The sequence below is a fragment of the Talaromyces amestolkiae genome (genome assembly GCF_001896365.1).
Source record: "Talaromyces amestolkiae strain CIB chromosome Unknown scaffold3.1, whole genome shotgun sequence".
In the NCBI taxonomy this organism is placed as follows: Eukaryota; Fungi; Ascomycota; class Eurotiomycetes; order Eurotiales; family Trichocomaceae; genus Talaromyces; species Talaromyces amestolkiae.
In genome coordinates, this window is record NW_024468039.1 from 757,279 (window position 1) to 775,097 (window position 17,819).

The 17,819-nt window shown below is 49.0% G+C and overlaps 7 protein-coding genes across 7 annotated transcripts; 3 read left to right on the plus strand and 4 right to left on the minus strand.

Annotated features, from left to right (window-relative positions):
* Positions 1–95: 95 nt before the first annotated feature.
* Positions 96–3,859, plus strand: BHQ10_002299 (uncharacterized protein; the record flags this gene model as incomplete). The annotated part of the gene is made up of 2 exons (XM_040874429.1): positions 96–2,906; positions 2,960–3,859. 2 exons carry the CDS (start codon positions 96–98, stop codon positions 3,857–3,859), a joined length of 3,711 nt encoding a protein of 1,236 aa, XP_040730804.1.
* Positions 3,860–3,944: 85 nt separating this feature from the next.
* On the minus strand, positions 3,945–5,009 carry BHQ10_002300 (uncharacterized protein; the record flags this gene model as incomplete). Its single annotated transcript, XM_040874432.1, has 2 exons — positions 3,945–4,697; positions 4,773–5,009. 2 exons carry the CDS (start codon positions 5,007–5,009, stop codon positions 3,945–3,947), a joined length of 990 nt encoding a protein of 329 aa, XP_040730805.1.
* A 655-nt stretch (positions 5,010–5,664) lies between these two features.
* BHQ10_002301 (uncharacterized protein) lies at positions 5,665–7,603 on the minus strand (the record flags this gene model as incomplete). The annotated part of the gene is made up of 2 exons (XM_040874433.1): positions 5,665–7,022; positions 7,072–7,603. The coding sequence occupies 2 exons, from the start codon at positions 7,601–7,603 to the stop codon at positions 5,665–5,667; spliced, it is 1,890 nt and encodes a 629-aa protein (XP_040730806.1).
* Positions 7,604–9,433: 1,830 nt separating this feature from the next.
* BHQ10_002302 (uncharacterized protein) lies at positions 9,434–9,983 on the plus strand (the record flags this gene model as incomplete). Its single annotated transcript, XM_040874434.1, has 3 exons — positions 9,434–9,674; positions 9,736–9,807; positions 9,856–9,983. 3 exons carry the CDS (start codon positions 9,434–9,436, stop codon positions 9,981–9,983), a joined length of 441 nt encoding a protein of 146 aa, XP_040730807.1.
* Positions 9,984–10,254: 271 nt separating this feature from the next.
* On the minus strand, positions 10,255–12,962 carry BHQ10_002303 (uncharacterized protein; the record flags this gene model as incomplete). The annotated part of the gene is made up of 7 exons (XM_040874435.1): positions 10,255–11,438; positions 11,488–11,830; positions 12,284–12,390; positions 12,452–12,576; positions 12,657–12,711; positions 12,768–12,833; positions 12,890–12,962. 7 exons carry the CDS (start codon positions 12,960–12,962, stop codon positions 10,255–10,257), a joined length of 1,953 nt encoding a protein of 650 aa, XP_040730808.1.
* A 953-nt stretch (positions 12,963–13,915) lies between these two features.
* Positions 13,916–15,584, plus strand: BHQ10_002304 (uncharacterized protein; the record flags this gene model as incomplete). The annotated part of the gene is made up of 2 exons (XM_040874436.1): positions 13,916–14,050; positions 14,115–15,584. 2 exons carry the CDS (start codon positions 13,916–13,918, stop codon positions 15,582–15,584), a joined length of 1,605 nt encoding a protein of 534 aa, XP_040730809.1.
* A 342-nt stretch (positions 15,585–15,926) lies between these two features.
* BHQ10_002305 (uncharacterized protein) lies at positions 15,927–16,841 on the minus strand (the record flags this gene model as incomplete). Its single annotated transcript, XM_040874437.1, has 1 exon — positions 15,927–16,841. One exon carries the CDS (start codon positions 16,839–16,841, stop codon positions 15,927–15,929), a length of 915 nt encoding a protein of 304 aa, XP_040730810.1.
* Between the last annotated feature and the right edge of the window lie 978 nt (positions 16,842–17,819).

The window sequence follows — 17,819 nt, forward strand, 5'->3', positions numbered from 1 at the left end:
ATCTCGCATCAGACACGCTCCTTGTGTCGCATCCCATCTGATGGCCCACAAGGCATACTGAGGACTCAGATACTACAGATCTAGGAGCCAGCTTGATGGATGGATCCGCAGGGTCTCGCAAACGGAGGAAGTTATCCGCTTCCCAGGCAGCACCCTATGTTCTACGTCAATTGCTCGACAATGTCCCGATAGAGCCGGAGAGCGTCGAAGCGGACGTTCATATTACATGTGTAGAATTCTGGAGTGAGTATGACGTCCTCAGTTTTTTACGAGAAGAGCTAACATTGATGTTCGAAGACGACAACCTGTATATAGGCACCTCCGCGGCTGAGATCCTTCACTTTGTGTCCATACCGCCAGAACCCACTGACGAAACCAACGAGCCCACGTTCATCCTAGCATCGCGATTGCAGATAACCGGAAAAGCGAAGAAGAAAAATGGAATCCAGCAGATTTTACTACTTCCCACCGTTTCCAAGGCTTGTGTTTTGTGCAACGGTGTTGTCACCTTTTACTCGTTGCCTGAACTGAGTCCCGCCTTTGAAAACACCAAAGTGAGCAGTCAATGGATCGGGGGTGTGGACTTGAATCAAAATGAGACGGATAATGCGGCCAACAAACCGGTCATCATGATCGCACTCTCCGATCGTTTAATGCTTGTTCGAATCGGAGACGTAGCGCATAGGCTTAGGTATATTGAATTCCCAGGGTGTCTGGTAGGTGCACGGCGAGACACGATCGCTTGTGTTGCCGATGGAACTGCATATTCATTGTTGGAAGTTGAACATCAGCAAAAAATTCCCCTTTTCCCTATCTCTTCGACGAGTGAAGTTTTCGAGTCTGGTCATGTCGAGGATATACCACAATCGACATCAAACCTCAAACGCTCTTCTTCCACAAGTCACGCCAATTCAAAGGCTGACAAGAGAAGCGAACATAGTAGAAGTACCAGTTTGAATACGTTCGCAGGAGGACTGGGTGCCAATAATGATAGCTTACATCCCAGTCTAAACGATCGTTCCAACAATTCGACTCCTGGTCCGTCGGACAATGATACGCCTCGGAGGTCTGTTTCAAGAGATCGGCGTGACATTGATACATCGAAGGACTTACCCACACCTCCAAAAGAAACTGCAGAAGACAAGCAGAAGCCGCTGCCGCCAGCTCCCAAGCTAGGCATTGCTAGCCTAAAACCGCATATAGTCTCCCCAACGCCGTCAGAGTTCCTTCTGGTTACTGGCACCCAGGAAAGTGAGCCTGGAGTTGGCATGTTTGTCAATACAGACGGCGATGTTGTTAGGGGCACAATTGAGTTTCAACGGTACCCAGAAGCCGTTATTGTCGATGCTCCATCCGAATCCCATCACAGCTCTGGAAATCCAGGTTCCTCCGAAGGATACGTTCTCGCTATCATTAACTTGAAAGAGGAAGACAGCGTCAACAAGTACCTTGAAATACAGCGATGGGATGTTGAACCAGGAGAGTATGGACGTCAGAAAACCCTGGTGCAAATACCGGCTGTAGACGGATTCGAGATTGCCCACGTTGGTATTAAACATACAACCAGTTCAAGCAAGCTTGATTTCTATGAGCTTGGAGAGACTCTTCGATTGGTCAGGTTGAAAACGCCGCATACTGGAGAAGATGCCCCTGAGGAGACTGACCCACGGACCAATGCAACCATTGAACAGGTACGCAAAGAGAAAGAACTGTTCGAGTCTCAGGAGCTGACAGATTCCGAATCTGGCAAAAAGGCGGGGTCTACACAAACGTTGGAACTGGAAAGGACGAAAGAGGAGTCTGCCTTTGCCCATCGTCTTGGATATATTCAAACTCATTTGGTTTTGTGGTCTGGAAATCGGATTTGGAGAGTCACCAAGAATCCGTTACCTTTACAACTGGACGGGCTTCTTCAGAGTGCGCAGACATGGGAGGAAGGTCAGTTCAAATCAGTTGATAGAGATGCGGTTATTGATCTACTGAACTCCATCAAATCTACTGATCCTACGACTGAAGCCGAATTCTATGGTCTGGAATATATCAAACAGAAAGCTGGCTTGATCCTTTTCGCAGACCTACTTGCAATGGACCCCAACAATAGAAGCGAGAGTACAATACGTGTCACTGAAGAAGTCCTTGTGGAAAGCAACTTAGACCCTCGCCTTATTCTATTTATGGTCCCCTTTCTAGCGGAGGAGGTCCTTCAATCAAAGAAAGGAATCTGGGTTCACCGAGGCCTGGCTCGCGAAGCGGAATTCTACCTAGACCATTTGGCCGAGTCAAAAGCTATGCCTGACATTCCTGATGAAGCGTTGCTAAATATGGTGAAACGTTATCTGAGTGCTTGGCAGAGAAAAAGAGGTTACGGGAGTGTGACGGACGAATCAAACGTATTTGATAGTGTTGACGCAGCTCTACTGCACTTAATCTTGGAGCAAGAAGCGCGACTCAGGAGAGCGTCCCAGCCAGTGACAAGAGCCACCCGCAACGAGTTGAACGGACTGGTAGATGACTGGAAGGGAAATTTTGATCGCGCGGTCTCACTATTAGAGCGGTACCATCGACTTTTTATTCTCAGCCGACTCTATCAAAAACGCAAAATATACGGAAAGGTACTCCGAACCTGGCAAAGAATTGCCAATGGGGAGAAAGAGGATGACACAGATATTACGATTGCCGTAGTGGAAGTGCATGTCCGAAAATATCTTCCCAAAATACGCGATCCGCAACTGGTTGAGGAATATGGATCATGGCTGGCATCGCGGAACCCTAGCTTGGGTATCCAAGTGTTTTCGGATGATAGTGCAAAGGTCAAATTGGAACCTGACAAGGTGGTACAACTGTTGAAGAAGCGAGCGCCAGATGCCGTTCAGGATTTTTTGGAGCATCTTGTTTTTTCCAAGAACGTGAGTCCTCTTTGCCACTGATCTACTAGCGGTGTGCTGACAGTCATACCTAGCATACTCAATATGCAGATGATCTCATTGCATACTATCTCGACACGGTCATCAATGTCCTCCAGGCATCTTCTGAAGCACGCATATCTCTCAGGGAGTCATATTCTACATACCGTGCCCTACGACCGCCTAAGCCTACGTATCTTACTTTCATCAACGAAAATGCACCACAAGAGAGCTGGTGGCAGTCACGTTTGAGACTCTTACAGTTATTGGGCGGACCCAACACGGTTTTTACGTCTAGTACTGGGGCCAGCAATCTGTCCTACTCTGTTTCGGCCGTACTTGCCCGTATCGAGCCTTTTCAGAATGAGTTGGTGTCTGAAAGTATTATTCTAGATGGCCGTCAAGGGCGACACAAAGAAGCATTGCGTCTTTTGACTCATGGACTCGGGGATTACGATTCCGCAATTCGATACTGTATTTTTGGCGGAATATCAAGCTCTCAACCTGCAGCTACGATTTCTCTACCGCCACCTTCCGATGATGTTGCATATACAGAGCCGGCCTTGTTATTCAAGCATCTGTTGTCGGAATTTCTTCAGATTGAAGATGTATCCGACCGAATTGAGAGGACCAGTGATTTGCTGGCTAAATTCTCACGCTGGTTTGATGTTAATGAGGTCCTGGCTACAGTTCCTGACGATTGGAGCGTTGATATTCTCAGCGAATTTCTTGTACATGTTTTCCGGGATCTTGTCTCTCAAGGAAGAGAGACAAGAGTACAAAAGGCGCTGAGTGCTAGCCTTAACCTTCGGGTCAGCGTCGAGTACTCGGAAGACGTGGAGAAGCGGGGAGGCTGGATCGAAGATGATCAAGGTTTGAGGAGTCTGAAGGTGGCTGTACCTGGTCAAACAGACGACGATGCTGATGATTTTGGGGAAATGATTGATGCGAGGTAATCAAATTCACTTAATGTCGTACATATCTCTTATACCATATCAATTTCATTACACATTCCGTTCATACCTCAGCCATTAAAGAAGATTAATCCAAATCAGGGATGGGCAACCCATTCACAATCTTGACCTTCCTCCCCAACTTATCCAACGCAACCTGCGAATTATGCTCCCTGAGTGCCTTCGTCTCGGCATCCGTAACCAGCACAAAATCATAAGTCATCAACAATGTCCCCTCCTTAACGCCATACTTGGCCGCAATCGTCGCATCAACGACCCCCAGATCAACAACAAGCGTATCCTTAACCCCAAAGACCGCATCCGAGGTCTCGTAGGGATCATTCCTTAGATACAGCGACGTAATCAAATGATCGTACCCCTCCTTCTCAAACATGAAATGCATATGACTTGGCCTGTAAGGGTGACGATGCAACTTCTTCAACAATTTCCCAACTGGCCCGTCATGCGGTATTGGGTATGGCACTGGTTTAATAGCCTTGAACCAGAACTCGCCCTTTGCATCGGAGTGCATTACGCATCGCCCATCGGGACCTGACCTATCGGCGTGTTGGACGTCGTAATGGCCCGTGGAGTCGGTTTCCCAGATATCGATTTTTACGCCAGGGATCGGATGGCCGGTGCGGTCTTTGATGTTGCAGACAACTAGTAGAGGTTCGCCGGCGGTATCTTGGGACATGGAGTCGCCGTGCGACATTTGTGGTGCTTCGTGCGTGTGGAAGGGGCCGAGGACGGTGCCTTCGGTCGAGTTGGGGGGTTTGGGGTGATCGATTGAGTCGACCAGTAGCGAGAGGCCGAGGACGTCGGAGAGGAGGATGAATTCCTGCAAAATCCCGTCAGCGATAAATATTTCTTTTCATTCATTCATTATGAAAAGATGAAGGGGGGATATGCGTACCTGCCGCACATCAGTACATATCTGGCCCGTCTCCGTCAAAAACCGAATCCCAGCCATCCACTCGTCAAAACTGAGCCGCGTCTCGCGCGCAAAGTCATGGAGATGCGTGACCAATCGCTCCAGCACATATTTCATGCGCGCATCCTCGCACAGCGAGTTGATCAGGATCACGTTCTCGGTGATATTATCGATTGTGAGGTCCCGCAAGGGAGGGATTTTGACGAGGGAGGGATCCATCTTTTTTTCAGTTTCAAGATTTGTATGAGGTGAGATTGGTAAGTTGTGATATGTCAATGAGAGATCAATGGATATATACGAATAATCATCCGCAACATAGTAGACAAGACTGGGTTTCCGATGCTCGACCACATCCGACGTCGCATGTCGACGTGGGTTAAAGTCATATCCGAAACGGTAGATGGACACGCCGGAATTACCCCTCACTCTCTATATCCGATGTTTTTCAGCGTCTTACTGGTCGATTTGACTCAAATTTTCTTGAAAAAGATGAGTAAGACCTCCGTAATTCCGATCCGTGGGGAAACGCCTCTTCTCCAGTGCAGTGCCTAACGATTGAAGCGAGTGTTTGTTGGAGCAGGCAGGTAAGTACTCCGGATTTTCTCCAGGAAATAGCCCTGGTGGGGTCAGCTATTGTATGTATTCCGATTGGCTGTCTGGATATCAAGATTATATTTATGCCTCTTGAAGAATATCTTAAGTAGAATAAATCAATTACAGATAATATAATCAGCTCACTCATATATGCTCGAGAAATAAAGCCACCGAATAATCATGGTATCATACAAAAACAAAACGCAAACACAATGCAAGACCCAATGCCTCAAATGCCGCAAATATATCCAGAGAAGAAAAAAGATTTCGACAAATCGTCTTATTCACCATCTCGTATATGCTTCTGAACTCTCGTACTGTGATGATCAACTGTGTCTTTAATCGCTTGCATCAATCTCGAATTCGCATCGGGATCGTTATCCGTCTCGTTGCGGAGATGGTTGTTGCGGTGGTGGGTATTAGCGTTATTAACGGAGTTATTATCGTGAAGGATATTGCGATGGTGGAATGAGCTTCGACGGTCGTGTTGAGGCTGATGTTGATGTTGGGGTTGCGGCGGATGTTGTTGATGCTGGTGTTGTGGCTGGTGGTGATGATGTTGGTGATGAGTGTCCGGGTGTTGGTCGTGGTTGAGCATGATGTGAACATCGCTGTTCGCTCGTCGAGGTGCTGTCGCATGTTCGCGAGGCGCTTGGTGCTGGCTGTACGGATGAGAAGATGGTGGCTCCGATTGTGCCAGCACCAAAGCTTTGTGGGGGGTAGGGTGCGGTTCACTATGGTTGTCGTGGGGTGTATATAGATTGCTGTGATGTGGATGACTGTGATCTGCACTATGCTCATCTTGATGGTTGTTGCTATCAGGAGCAGCAGGCCGAGCAAAGTCTCGCTGCTCATCAACATGAGCGCGCGGTTGGCGAGGCTGAAGATCACGGAGTTCCTCTTCCTTGACATCCTTCCACGAACACTTGGCATGTTTCTTGGTACAACCCATGCATGCTGTCAGATTCTTCAAGCAATCCATGTGCAAGCGACGACATCGATCACACGGCGGCAGAATCCGTTCTCCTCGTTGGAGATCCTCCATGCGTGCGACCATCTCCAATTTAAAGGGACCGCCATCATCCCGTTCGTGATGGTTGACTGATTTCGGTTGAGGTAGCAGCGATGGCGGAGTATTTGGAATCGCTACTGTGCCTGTCGAGTTACTAAACATGACAGGAGGCATCTCAGATGCTTCTGATCTTCGCGGTCCTGTTCGCGACGACTGTCTAGTCAATGAGGAGTCTTCAGCCTCCGACTGGCCACTTCGGCCTGTCCTGTCTGCGGTTGTGAGAAACTTTTTGAGTAGTTCCGCACGTGTTGTTGGCGATGCGCCTTTGATATTGGTACCGTTGATTATCGTAATATTATCCGTGTTCGGATGATTGAGCATAAATTGCGAAGAAAGACTAGGGTGTTCGTCACCAGCGTCGACCGGCCTGCCCGCATTGACAGCAACGAAACCACCTGGTGGAGACGGAGGGTTGAAGCCAGTTCCATTGACTGCAGTGTCTGTACTACCATGTTCATGCAGCGGAGGACTCTGCGAGTACTTGTTTCGGTCGTTTTCACGGCGGGTGACGATAGCGTTGCGACGGCTCTTCAACCGGTAGCTCAACTGTCTTGCGCGCGCGGCAGCTATAGAGATTAGCTTCCTTCCACAATATACGAAGCAAAGAAAACTTACCAGAATCTGCCATAGCAGTAATCTGCTGCAGATTCTTCTCTAGAATCTCCAGCACTCCCACCTCCTTTTCCTCATCCTCATCAATCGGCTGAGGCGGTATGAGCTTCTGCGGCATACCCGAAGCAATCAACACATAATCCTCCTCCGAAATCTCCACTCTGCATTGTTTTGTATAAAACTGGCACACGCGAACCCCATTCCGAGTCTTTTCCAGATTAAATTGCTCCGGCTTACTCTTCGCAAACTCCACCACATCCAGCCAAGTCACATTGGTGCCTTCCTTGCCATTAGATTTGAGCACTCGCGGTGGCCCCTCGAACAAGCGCTCAAAGCGCTTCATGAGAATCGGGCCCAGAGGACATGCGCCGAGATTACCGGCGATACTCTCGTGTCGCTGTAAGACGCCATCGTATTCGCCAATCAGGCGCAGAATGTTCGGTAGACTATCATCTGTCGAGACAAGAGGCAGATTGTCCGGGTACTGGCGAGCGAGATAGTTGATATGCAGAGAGTTGGATTGTGTTTTGGGCATCTTGGAAATGGTGGGCGAGAAGTCGCCCGACGGGGACCGTGGGCGTTTGTGAGACGGAATCTCCGCCGTCACCGTTCGCGACTCCATGAGAGAATATTGTGCTCGTATAAATAGACGGTTAGAGCAATGAGGGAAATAATCGACCTATGTCGGACGATCAGACTATAGGCTGGCCATGTGCTGTCGTGAGGGCGAAATCAGCGTGGAGATAGTATACAGCGGACTGGATCGGCAGTGCGATGGAAAGAAGTGCGAGGAGGCGCCCGGAAAGACGGCGGCTAAAGTCACAACAGACAAAGCTGCGAAAGTACTGAAGGAGGCGATACGCTATACGAATCAGTGACCTTCAATCTTCAATCGAATAAAAGATCAGCCTGTGAATTCTATGTTACAAAGCAAAAAAGAGGAAGGTTGAGTGGGCGTGGAAAGTCTGGAGGGGGTGGAGGTTCGGAGGAAGATTTGCGATGCCGGCCGGGACGCTCGTAGGCCTAACACGCTGGACTTGGCAAGAAAATTCCCGCACTGCTTCTCTACAACCTACGTAGTACTACGTACCTACATAGTAGTGTCGATGTCTATCAATGCAAGGCATGCATAAGTCGTTTTGTTACGTACTGTACCAAGTACAGAGTTGACGTGCTCTACACTCATACACAGGTATCTGCAACGAGACAATGCGGAAGCGGGCAGCAATCAGGCTTCGTCCTTGGAACATGCACACTACATTGTGACTCAAAGACAGCGAGTCAAGCGTGGAATTGATAATAGACCGGAGGGTGGTGTGTCACGGTGTCTAGAGCGGGCGGATCGGAAACCAGCGAGAGACGAAGGGGTGGATCACGGACACGGACAGGACTACGACGACATGCGCTATTTTTCGTCCTCCTGCCTGCGCTTGTTCAGCATGACATAAATAGCGACAGTGGAAGACTGGGATATATCACAAGAAAGTGATTTTCTCGCTATTTCAGTTAATCTCGCACATAGCCGTACAAGGTACCAGGTCCGGAGGGAAGATGGGTGAAATCGAGAGCGGAGCGTGGACCTGAATCTTTCCGCCGGGAGATTCCGCTGGGTCTGACTGTATACGTATCTCTGATTGGCTGCGCACACCGAGGGTTGTTACAGTACAGTTGTGCTGTACCGTAATACATCATACGTAGCCGCTCAAGTTAATTACAGAAGTAGCTGCACATAACTGGCTAACACAGTCGTAATATTTTTAATGGTACCGTCTAATACGACACTGTATGAAAAACGTACTCACCAAGTCACGACCACACATGGATTCGAGCTTACTCTTTCCACTCAGCCAGTCGACTCTTCGCATTTCTGTTACCCCCTCCCCTCATAACACCGCATGAGCCACCCCCATTGATCAATTCGAGTTCGCCAGGGTGTGTCTGTGTCGCTCCTTTCTCAATTCCGTCATTCCACATTTCTCCGTTTCCATTGCAGGAGGTCGTCTGATCTGACTGCGCGGGGTGACATCAACTTCTAATTACATCCTTCACTTAATTTGGGCGACTGGGTGTGCTACGTATCAGCGCTAGCTCTGCCACCACCATCACCATCGCATTAGGGCCAGAGAGAAAGCCCCCTCTGAGTTTGAAACTCGGCAGAGATTTAGAGCTCACCGCTCGAAATTACTGATAACGCTAGCTGCGAGGATTTTTGCGCGACCTATCAGTGAGCCGGCGAACGGGATTGACGAGAGGGCAGAAGCAAAAAATCATTACGAAAAGAAAGGAAGAAGGACATAGAAAAATTTTATCAGCCTTTCCCAGAGGTACCTTATCACACTTCATATTTCCTGTTGATACAGACAAAATGTCGGAACGAGGCTCATTCCGTGGTGGTGGTCACGGTGGTCGGGGCCCTCGCGGCGGCGGAGGAGGAGGCGGTGACCGTCGGGGCGGCGGCTCCACCCGTGGCGGTGCACGCCATCAAGGAGGAGACAGACATGGGGGAGACCGCGACCAACAGGAGAAGCCCAAAAAGGAGAATATCTTGGATTTGACAAAGTATATGGATAAGGAAGTCATTGTTAAGTTTAATGGAGGTCGGGAAGGTTTGTCTCTCTTTTCCTGAACGGACTACTACAGGAATTTAAGTCGCTGACGAGTGTATAGTCAGCGGAATCCTCAAGGGATATGATCAGTTAATGAACCTTGTCTTGGACGACGTCAAGGAGAAGATGCGCGGTATGTTACATATCCCCCTTATGCGTACAACGGTACTAACGGATGTAGATGAATCGGGAAAAGAGGCTACCCGGTCACTTGGCTTGATCGTTGCTCGTGGCACTCTTCTGGTCCTCATCTCGCCGGCGGACGGTAGCGAGGAGATTGCCAATCCATTTGTGCAGGCAGAGGAATAATTAAAATGAAAGCTTTTGTCAGATCAAGTATGACGGGTAATGAAATAGACGAATGTATTGATTTATTTGAATGATATGATTTTCTCTGACATTTGTAATTTTCAAGCAACACATCAAAATAATTCTTCGTACCATATACGTTGTAGTTCTTATAAGCCAAGCTTAGATACTTCCAGAAACTCAAACCGGCCGCTGTGATGTCCTTTGATCGTCCGTCCAATGATATACGTCGAAGACGCCAACATGTTGCTTCTATTCTTCAAAGCGACGATCAGTGCAGTCGCCTCACGGGTTTCAGCAAAGCTTGAAATGATGACTCAAGCGCTTTCTTGAGCTCCTTGTAGCTAACTACAAAGCAGCTTTGCTCGTCTCGACTGATCAGAGTCACCTTTTCTTCGGTGCCTGCATCGAGCTTGTTGAGACAGTTCAGCACATGTCCAAGGTCCACGACGGCATTGTTTTGCGCGTCGACTTGATGAAACACGTAATCCCGGAAGAGTTTGAGAAAGTATCGCTCCCCGTTTTCTGACCACTGGCGGTCGTGTTCGTATTCCGGCCTCTCATTGATAAAGTTTAGTTTCGTGATAAGTCGCACCAATCGCGCATTTTCAAGCTCGCGGCTCAAATCCGAAGTAAGCTGATCATCCAATTGTAGCGCCGAGTCAAACGTAGAGATCAATTGCGATGATATTCCACTGATAAATATGTCGATACTGCGTTCCTGGTCTTTCTGCAGACCATTCAAAAGCCAAAACACGGAGTTCTTCAATTGAGGACTGTAAGCACGAGTGAAATGCTCCATGGCCTTGCTTGGACTACCAAGAGCGCCTGCAGCACTAACTCCTAGGTTCAGCATAAGTTGGCCGAAATTGACCAAATCTTGAAGCTGGAGATCCTGTACAGATCGCTGTGTGTCGTGCTGTACGACGTCCATAATGGCACATGCATTCAACCGGATTCGATTCTTGCCTGTAAGCAGAATTTTGCTGGCATCGATTATCCTTGCTGCAAGGCCACTGCTGTGGATTGCTTTCAATGCCGATGCAATCTGAGTGACATAGCTCCACATGACTTGTTCCGGGATATGCGCGTTGCTGCGTGCGTTGAACCGATTCCCTGCTCCCAAATGTTGTTCTGCCAATGTCTTGGACAGTGGATGATAGTCCATGACAAAGATCAACGAGCTATCCTGAAACACACGGGTAGTGAACGCATCGTGGACCGTAACAACACTGCCGTTCGTAATTCTTTTCCACGCTTGGACGGACCGTATGGCTTTCTCATTCGTCAAGCGATAGCCCTCAAGTCTGCGCAAAACATAAAAGTTGCCATCTTTGTTCGACTGAGCTTTGTATACCCAGCTCGGGAATCCAAACATCGCCGCATTCTTCTGGTGAGTGAGGTCTAGAGGAACCAAGGAGTGGAAATGGTCCACGTGCGCTGGTAAGGATGAATCTGCAAATTCGATTAGTGACTGCTTCGTCCAGGCAGAAATTGAACTTACTCGGTAGCGTTTGCAGAGTGGCAGCCGCTTTTTTCTGCAGTTCTTCCCTGAAATCATTGGGCAGGAAAAGGTCGTGGACATTTCGTTGATATCCTGAAATATTTGTGCTGTGGGGACCAATTGGTGCGTATAGATGATACTGAACTGGCTGTTGGAATCCAGTTTGCCCCGCAAAGAAGGCACCCCCCATTGAAGCAGCAACTGCTGCTTCATGCGAATACGGATTTGGAACAGGGTGAGGTGTGACTGCAGAGCTGCCTGCTATGGAGCTTTGCGGTGTCACGAAAGGATCAAAAGGAGGTGCTGGACTCAATACACCATTTCCATTACCTTGAAGTGGGACCTGTGTCGGTCGTTAGCGGTAATACTAAATGTAGTTGAGTCACGACAACATTGTGGCCAACGTCACGCTCAGACCCCGGAGACACGCGGGGCGGACAGTATTGAACAGGAATAGTAATATTGCGGGGATCAACGTGAGGAATGTCTTCTTCAGAAGCGATCAAGCGATGGGGAGTCTCGAGGGTGGATGATGAATGAGGAGACAAAACAAAAGGAAGGGAGACGGAACGCTGAACAGCTCGCGGTTGGAATGGATTGGCACGAGCGTCTAGACTGAGAGGTGACACATCTAACGCGAGCTCCATCCTAGCATGGTTGCACAGACGAATACGAGAGGAAAAGGAATGGAAAGAAGAGATTGTCGGGAGAGAGAAAAGAAAAAATAGGAGGTTGAGGTGTGTTGAACACACGGCAGGTACGGTCGGTGCAGACACGGAAGGAGGGAGGGACTTACCACTTGCCCGCCATCAAAACCTTGCGGCACAAAGTCTGCTATCTCGGCTACAGACCATTCTGAGCTTCCTGCATCTGAGCGTGTTGATTGTGCGCTGGAGCCTGGGCCTTTTCAATAATTAGCAGATATTCAGTTTCACCCTACACGGCGTGTTGAAAGTGATCGAACCTTTCGGGAGAAATGGAGCGGCGCTTGCAGCTTTGGGAGAGATGGTGTTGGGTTTCTTCGGTGTTGACCCGTTCGCTGCTAATAACGTTGGTGTGAAACTGGGAGAGTCGACATTCAATCCCTTCCTGTTTGACCAAAACACAATGTCAGTGCTGTTCCTCGGTCGACGCGATGTTTGCGTTCGGTACTTCGGTAAGGGTCTCACCTGTCAACTTGATTCTGATTCTGTAACTTGAGAGGATCGTGGTTAAACGCGCAGCCTGCCGCGAGAAATCGGATTAGTCGCCATCCAACTATCATTTTGATTCACGCATACCCTTATCTTCATATCGACATTTTCCGTATATAGTCACGTTTCGACACAGTGTATCTTTTGCATTCTCTGAAGCCATGTCTATCAGCAAAGACCGATCAATCTTGAACTCAGGATATACCAACCTCGTCCCCTGAGTTTCGGCGATCCCAAATTGCGACGGGAATCATCGAGGCCGGATTTCGCCGTGGAAGCCATGGCTGAACTGGTGATTTATGGGCGCCAACATTCAGCGCCAGGCGCTCCCCATTGAATCGGCGTATGAGCGAAAATAGGTAGCAGTTGGAGTTGAGAGAAAACCGCATTCCTCCTTGTTTCGAGCCGGCGGGAAGTCGAGTTTTAAACGGACGGTTTCTAGGCAGAGAGCGGGCTAGACGGCGAATGCCTAATATAATCGCAGGCAACTATTCCAAATTTCTCCTATACGATTCGCAAATATCCTGCCAGACGTCGAATGACGACGAATGCGCAGCAGCAAGACAGCTGTACTGGCGTCCTGATGAGGCGGGCATGGATGAAGGAGGAATGGTGTCGCGCGGTGGGGGACATGGGACTATCGGCGGAGTGGGCCATTCATATCACTGTGAAACCTCTCTTCTAAAACAACATTTACAGGAGGCAGTTTACTACGGACGGATCGCTATTTGCTTAGTTGTATCTAACATCTGGATGGAATCGGATCTATCATAAGAGTAAATACCATGAAATAGTGTTCCGGCTCGATGCTGGTACATTGAAGGGTTCCGGAGATGTTTTATCGACTATGTGTCCGAATATATATAGCGGATTAATTGTGCAGGCCACAAGACGCTAGGAATGCATATGCGTTGTACCTTGTTATAGAGCATCAGTCTATGAAGTACTCAAATGAAGCCCATGGATAACTCAGTATAAATAAACAATCGTAGTAGTCGTTGACGCTGTGATATCTGCTACTTAGTTACATATCATGTAGTTATCTGATAGATAATCGTCATAGTGCACGGGCCAGCTGCCGTAACCAGCACAGCGGAAGCCTCAAGCTGTCTCTTTCGTCCGCTCGACTAACACATCTGGTATCTAGCATCCCTGACGCACGCTATCCGAGACATCACGCTGTCTTGCCAACATATGGGGTATTGCTCTAGATAGTCCGACTGCGACAGCCCAGAATGTCCTCTCAGGATGGAGGCGCGGACATTGGAGAGCTCTCCTCCACTCAACAGGAAGCTCTTCAGACGTACATGAATGTCACGGGCCAGGAACCAGACGCTGCAATCCCACTACTGCAACGATCACAATGGAATGTCCAGGCATGTTCAATTGATACGCTGTCTATCAATCGTAGAGCGAGGCTGACTGATCGCACAGATTGCAATCTCCAAATTCTTCGACGGCGAAGGCCCCGATCCCGTCGAAGAAGCCCGTGCTGCTCTGAACGCACCACAAGACATCCGCCGAACTCAAAACCTCATGTACGACATTGACGAGCTGCCTCCGCGTGCCTCTTTTTCCGCATCGTCATCGTCATCATCTCGACCCGCCGGACTCGAGCCTGCTCCTCGCATCGAAACGCAACCGGAGGATCAACCGGCATTTCGACCCCCGTTTATCCTCAGCCTTCTTTTCTCTCCTCTCAATCTTATATATCGTCTACTATACAACTCGTTCCGGCTCTTTGGGACGTTGTTCCCTTTCCTGCCGCGATGGCTGAATGTTACAACGGGTTCGTCTCCTTTACAACGAAATCTAAATACGAGTGGTCGACGAGCATTGGCACCCAAGGATACCGCGGCCAGATTCATACGTGAGTTCGAGGAAGAATACGGCAGCCATTCTCTCCCTTTTCTCGAGAATGGATACAACATGGCCTTGGAAAAGGCGCAACAAGAACTAAAGTTCCTCATTGTTGTCTTACTGTCACCTGAACACGACGGCACGAGCGACTGGGTCAAAGAGACTTTATTATCAAGACAAGTTGTCGAATATATCAACGATCCAAATAACCAGATCCTCTTATGGGGCGGAAACGTGCAAGATTCAGAGGCATACCAAGTAGCCAATTCCCTGCGCTGTACCAAGTTCCCTTTTGCCTCTGTGATTGTGCATACGCCCAACGTTGGGACAACAGCTATGTCCAACATCGGCCGAATACCAGGAAACACCAGCGCCTCGGAATTTCTAACGAAACTGCGCACAGCAATCTCACAAAACAAAGAACCCCTCGACCGGGTCCGGGCTCGTCGTACAGAACAACAAGCCTCCCGCACCTTGCGTCAAGAGCAGGATTCAGCGTACGAGCGCTCGCTAGCTCAGGACCGGGAACGAGCGCGCCAACGACGCGAAGCAGAAGCCGAACGACAGCGCGCCGAGGCGGAAGAGGCAGCCCGTGCCGCAGCAGAACAGAAACGAGCCGCTGATCTGAAGCAATGGAAAAACTGGCGTGCACAGAACCTTGCCCCGGAACCTGAAGCTCAAGACGCAATCCGCGTCAGCATCCGGCTCCCTTCCGGCGAGCGCGTAATTCGCAAGTTTGCACCAGATGCGGATCTGGAGGAGGTATACGCCTTTGTAGAATGCTACGAAGTACTGACCGCCGCTGAGGACGAAGAGGAGCAGGAATCTGAGAAACTTGCTACCGAACCAGTCGGCTTTGAGCATAAGTACGGCTTCCGATTAGTCTCCCCCATGCCCCGGACAGTCTACGAAGTTGAAGCTGGTGGCTCGGTGCGAGAACGGATTGGTCGCGGTGGGAATCTGTTAGTTGAGATGATTGAAAATGATGACGAGGATTCAGATGAAGAAGAAGAGGGAAACGTGAATGATAATGAAAGTTTATAGAGAATTGAAATGATTAACCTGCGGTCAGCCCTTTTTCGGGTGGTCTCTAGGATTGTTGAGTTTCTTTTTTTAGTATATTATTGACGGAGTGTGTTGAATGTCAGCTCAAAGCTTCCATGTTATAGACGCCAAGGGAGTATCAATCATAGCGTAGCGGTTAGAAGCTGGCCATCTTCCAAGAACCTTGGAAAAGAACAAAGCTACCCTTAATATAGATTCGGAGAAGGTATGAAAGCAAAGAATGCAATGTCTAGGTATGTCTAATATGCCTCTGAAGGTCTAACCTCCCAACAATCGAAGGGAGAGAAAATAAAGAAGAAGAAGAATTGTATAAAAGCGAAATCACCAAGTAAAAGACTCCTCGACAAAATCCAAACTCATCCCTTGCCCCATACACTCCCTCGTCGCAGCCCGGACTTCATCCGTGAACGCGCCGGGTCCACAGACAGATACAACCGTAGCGCCTACTCTCCGCAGAAGCGCCTCCTCAAGAACGACGCTCGGCCTACAGCGTCCAGGAAACATTTGCACTGTCTCACTGGGTGACTTGATCTCGTGTTGCGTTTTCGGTTTGGAGATGAAGAGTTTGATGACGAGTAATTGTCTGCGATTGGGTAGTTGCAAGATTGCATCCATCCATTCCCGGACCCAGTTTAGGGCTTCGGTGGATCGGATGGACCAGATTAGATAGATGCGTTGGGTGGCTACACAGCCTTCTTCGGCGCGCAGAAGCAGGTCGCGGACGTGTAGCATGTGGTGCGTAATTCCTGCGCCGCCGGAAAATAGAATCACGGTTCCGTAGCTACCCATGGGACAGGTGTGGGAGTTGTAGGGTCCTTCGATGAAGCCGTAGGTGCGCAAAGTGCTGTTGGGGCACGCAAGGGCTTTGTTGTAGAGTTTGCGGGTCATGCCGGTTCGTGCGGCGATGACGAGCGATAAAGATGTCCTTCGTTTGTTGCCCTGACGGAGTTCGTTGATCATGTAGTCTTGCTTTTCGAGATCTGATAGACCGAGGCTGTCGGACAGATTTTTTCTCTCGTACGGGTTGTATGCCTCGTTCCACGCCGCTGTTGGGTGACTGGGGGCCGTGACGCAGGTGCTAGGATCAGCCCATGCAACAGAAAAAGGATGCGACATCCACCAAGCTATGGTCGGAAAGAATGCATAGACGTGGCTGCCAGGTTTGACGTCGATGCGATGTGGAAGATGAAAGGTAACTCGGCATGCTTCTCCAGGAAGAGCCTTGATAACCACCATCGTACTACCACCGCCTCTGAGGTTGAAATTGATCGAAAAACGACGATACCATCTCATAAATCTCTCGAAGATCCAGATGAATATGATAAGATATACCCATGGACGCTGAGGTAAAGAATCTATTTGTAAATGAAGGTAGACGCCAACCACCGCTAACAGAGCAGCAAACTGATGCAAATGCAAAAACGTTTCGTAAAATGCGTGTCGTATCGGAGATGGAGAGTGGCTTATGAGTATAATCATTGCAGAAGTGCCAACAGCTCCCCAACCAAAGAATGGCGTATCTCGAATCCGGTTAAAGGCGTCAGAGAAGCTCTGTTCGTTGATTGCATTGACGAACCATGCAGTTGTATGTACAAGCGCTTCGATCGCAACGATTCTGCCAAGCCATCTATGAAATGTGTTGTATGTATCGAAGCTGACCCCTAGAAGCCAGATCAAGGCATTATTGCGCCCCGCAAACAGGAAAAGGGGTATCATATTCAGTATAGCCAGAGTTCCTGATCGGCCTCGAAGCTCTGCAACTAGCGCTGCTTTCTCATTGACTGAGTAGCTGAGCAAAGCACAATAAGCGATTTGACTGAGCACGTAAATTGTAATAAGGATTGTCTGTAGGCGGGACGGTAATACTCCCATGTTCATTGCAGTCGAGAGCTGAAATTCCCGGTGGTGCCTTTTCCGAAATAACGGAGAGTGTACCAGATGTTTCTTGATCGATGACCATATACCCCTCTCTAAGCTCCAAAAGTATTGCTGCCGTTGTGTTGCTGAAAGACAGCTGATGTGACGAATGTATGCGTTGCCAAACTCCATCATTCGACAGGCAAAGACCGTGACTGCGACGACACCAAGGGTGCCGCAGATGATTCGAGTAATGATCTCATCTCGAGGTACGTCCACGCCGTTCAAGCCTCTTGAATATTCATAGATATAGGTGTAGTTCGTGCTGTAGGGCTGGCCGTCAGGCCCCGAAGAGGA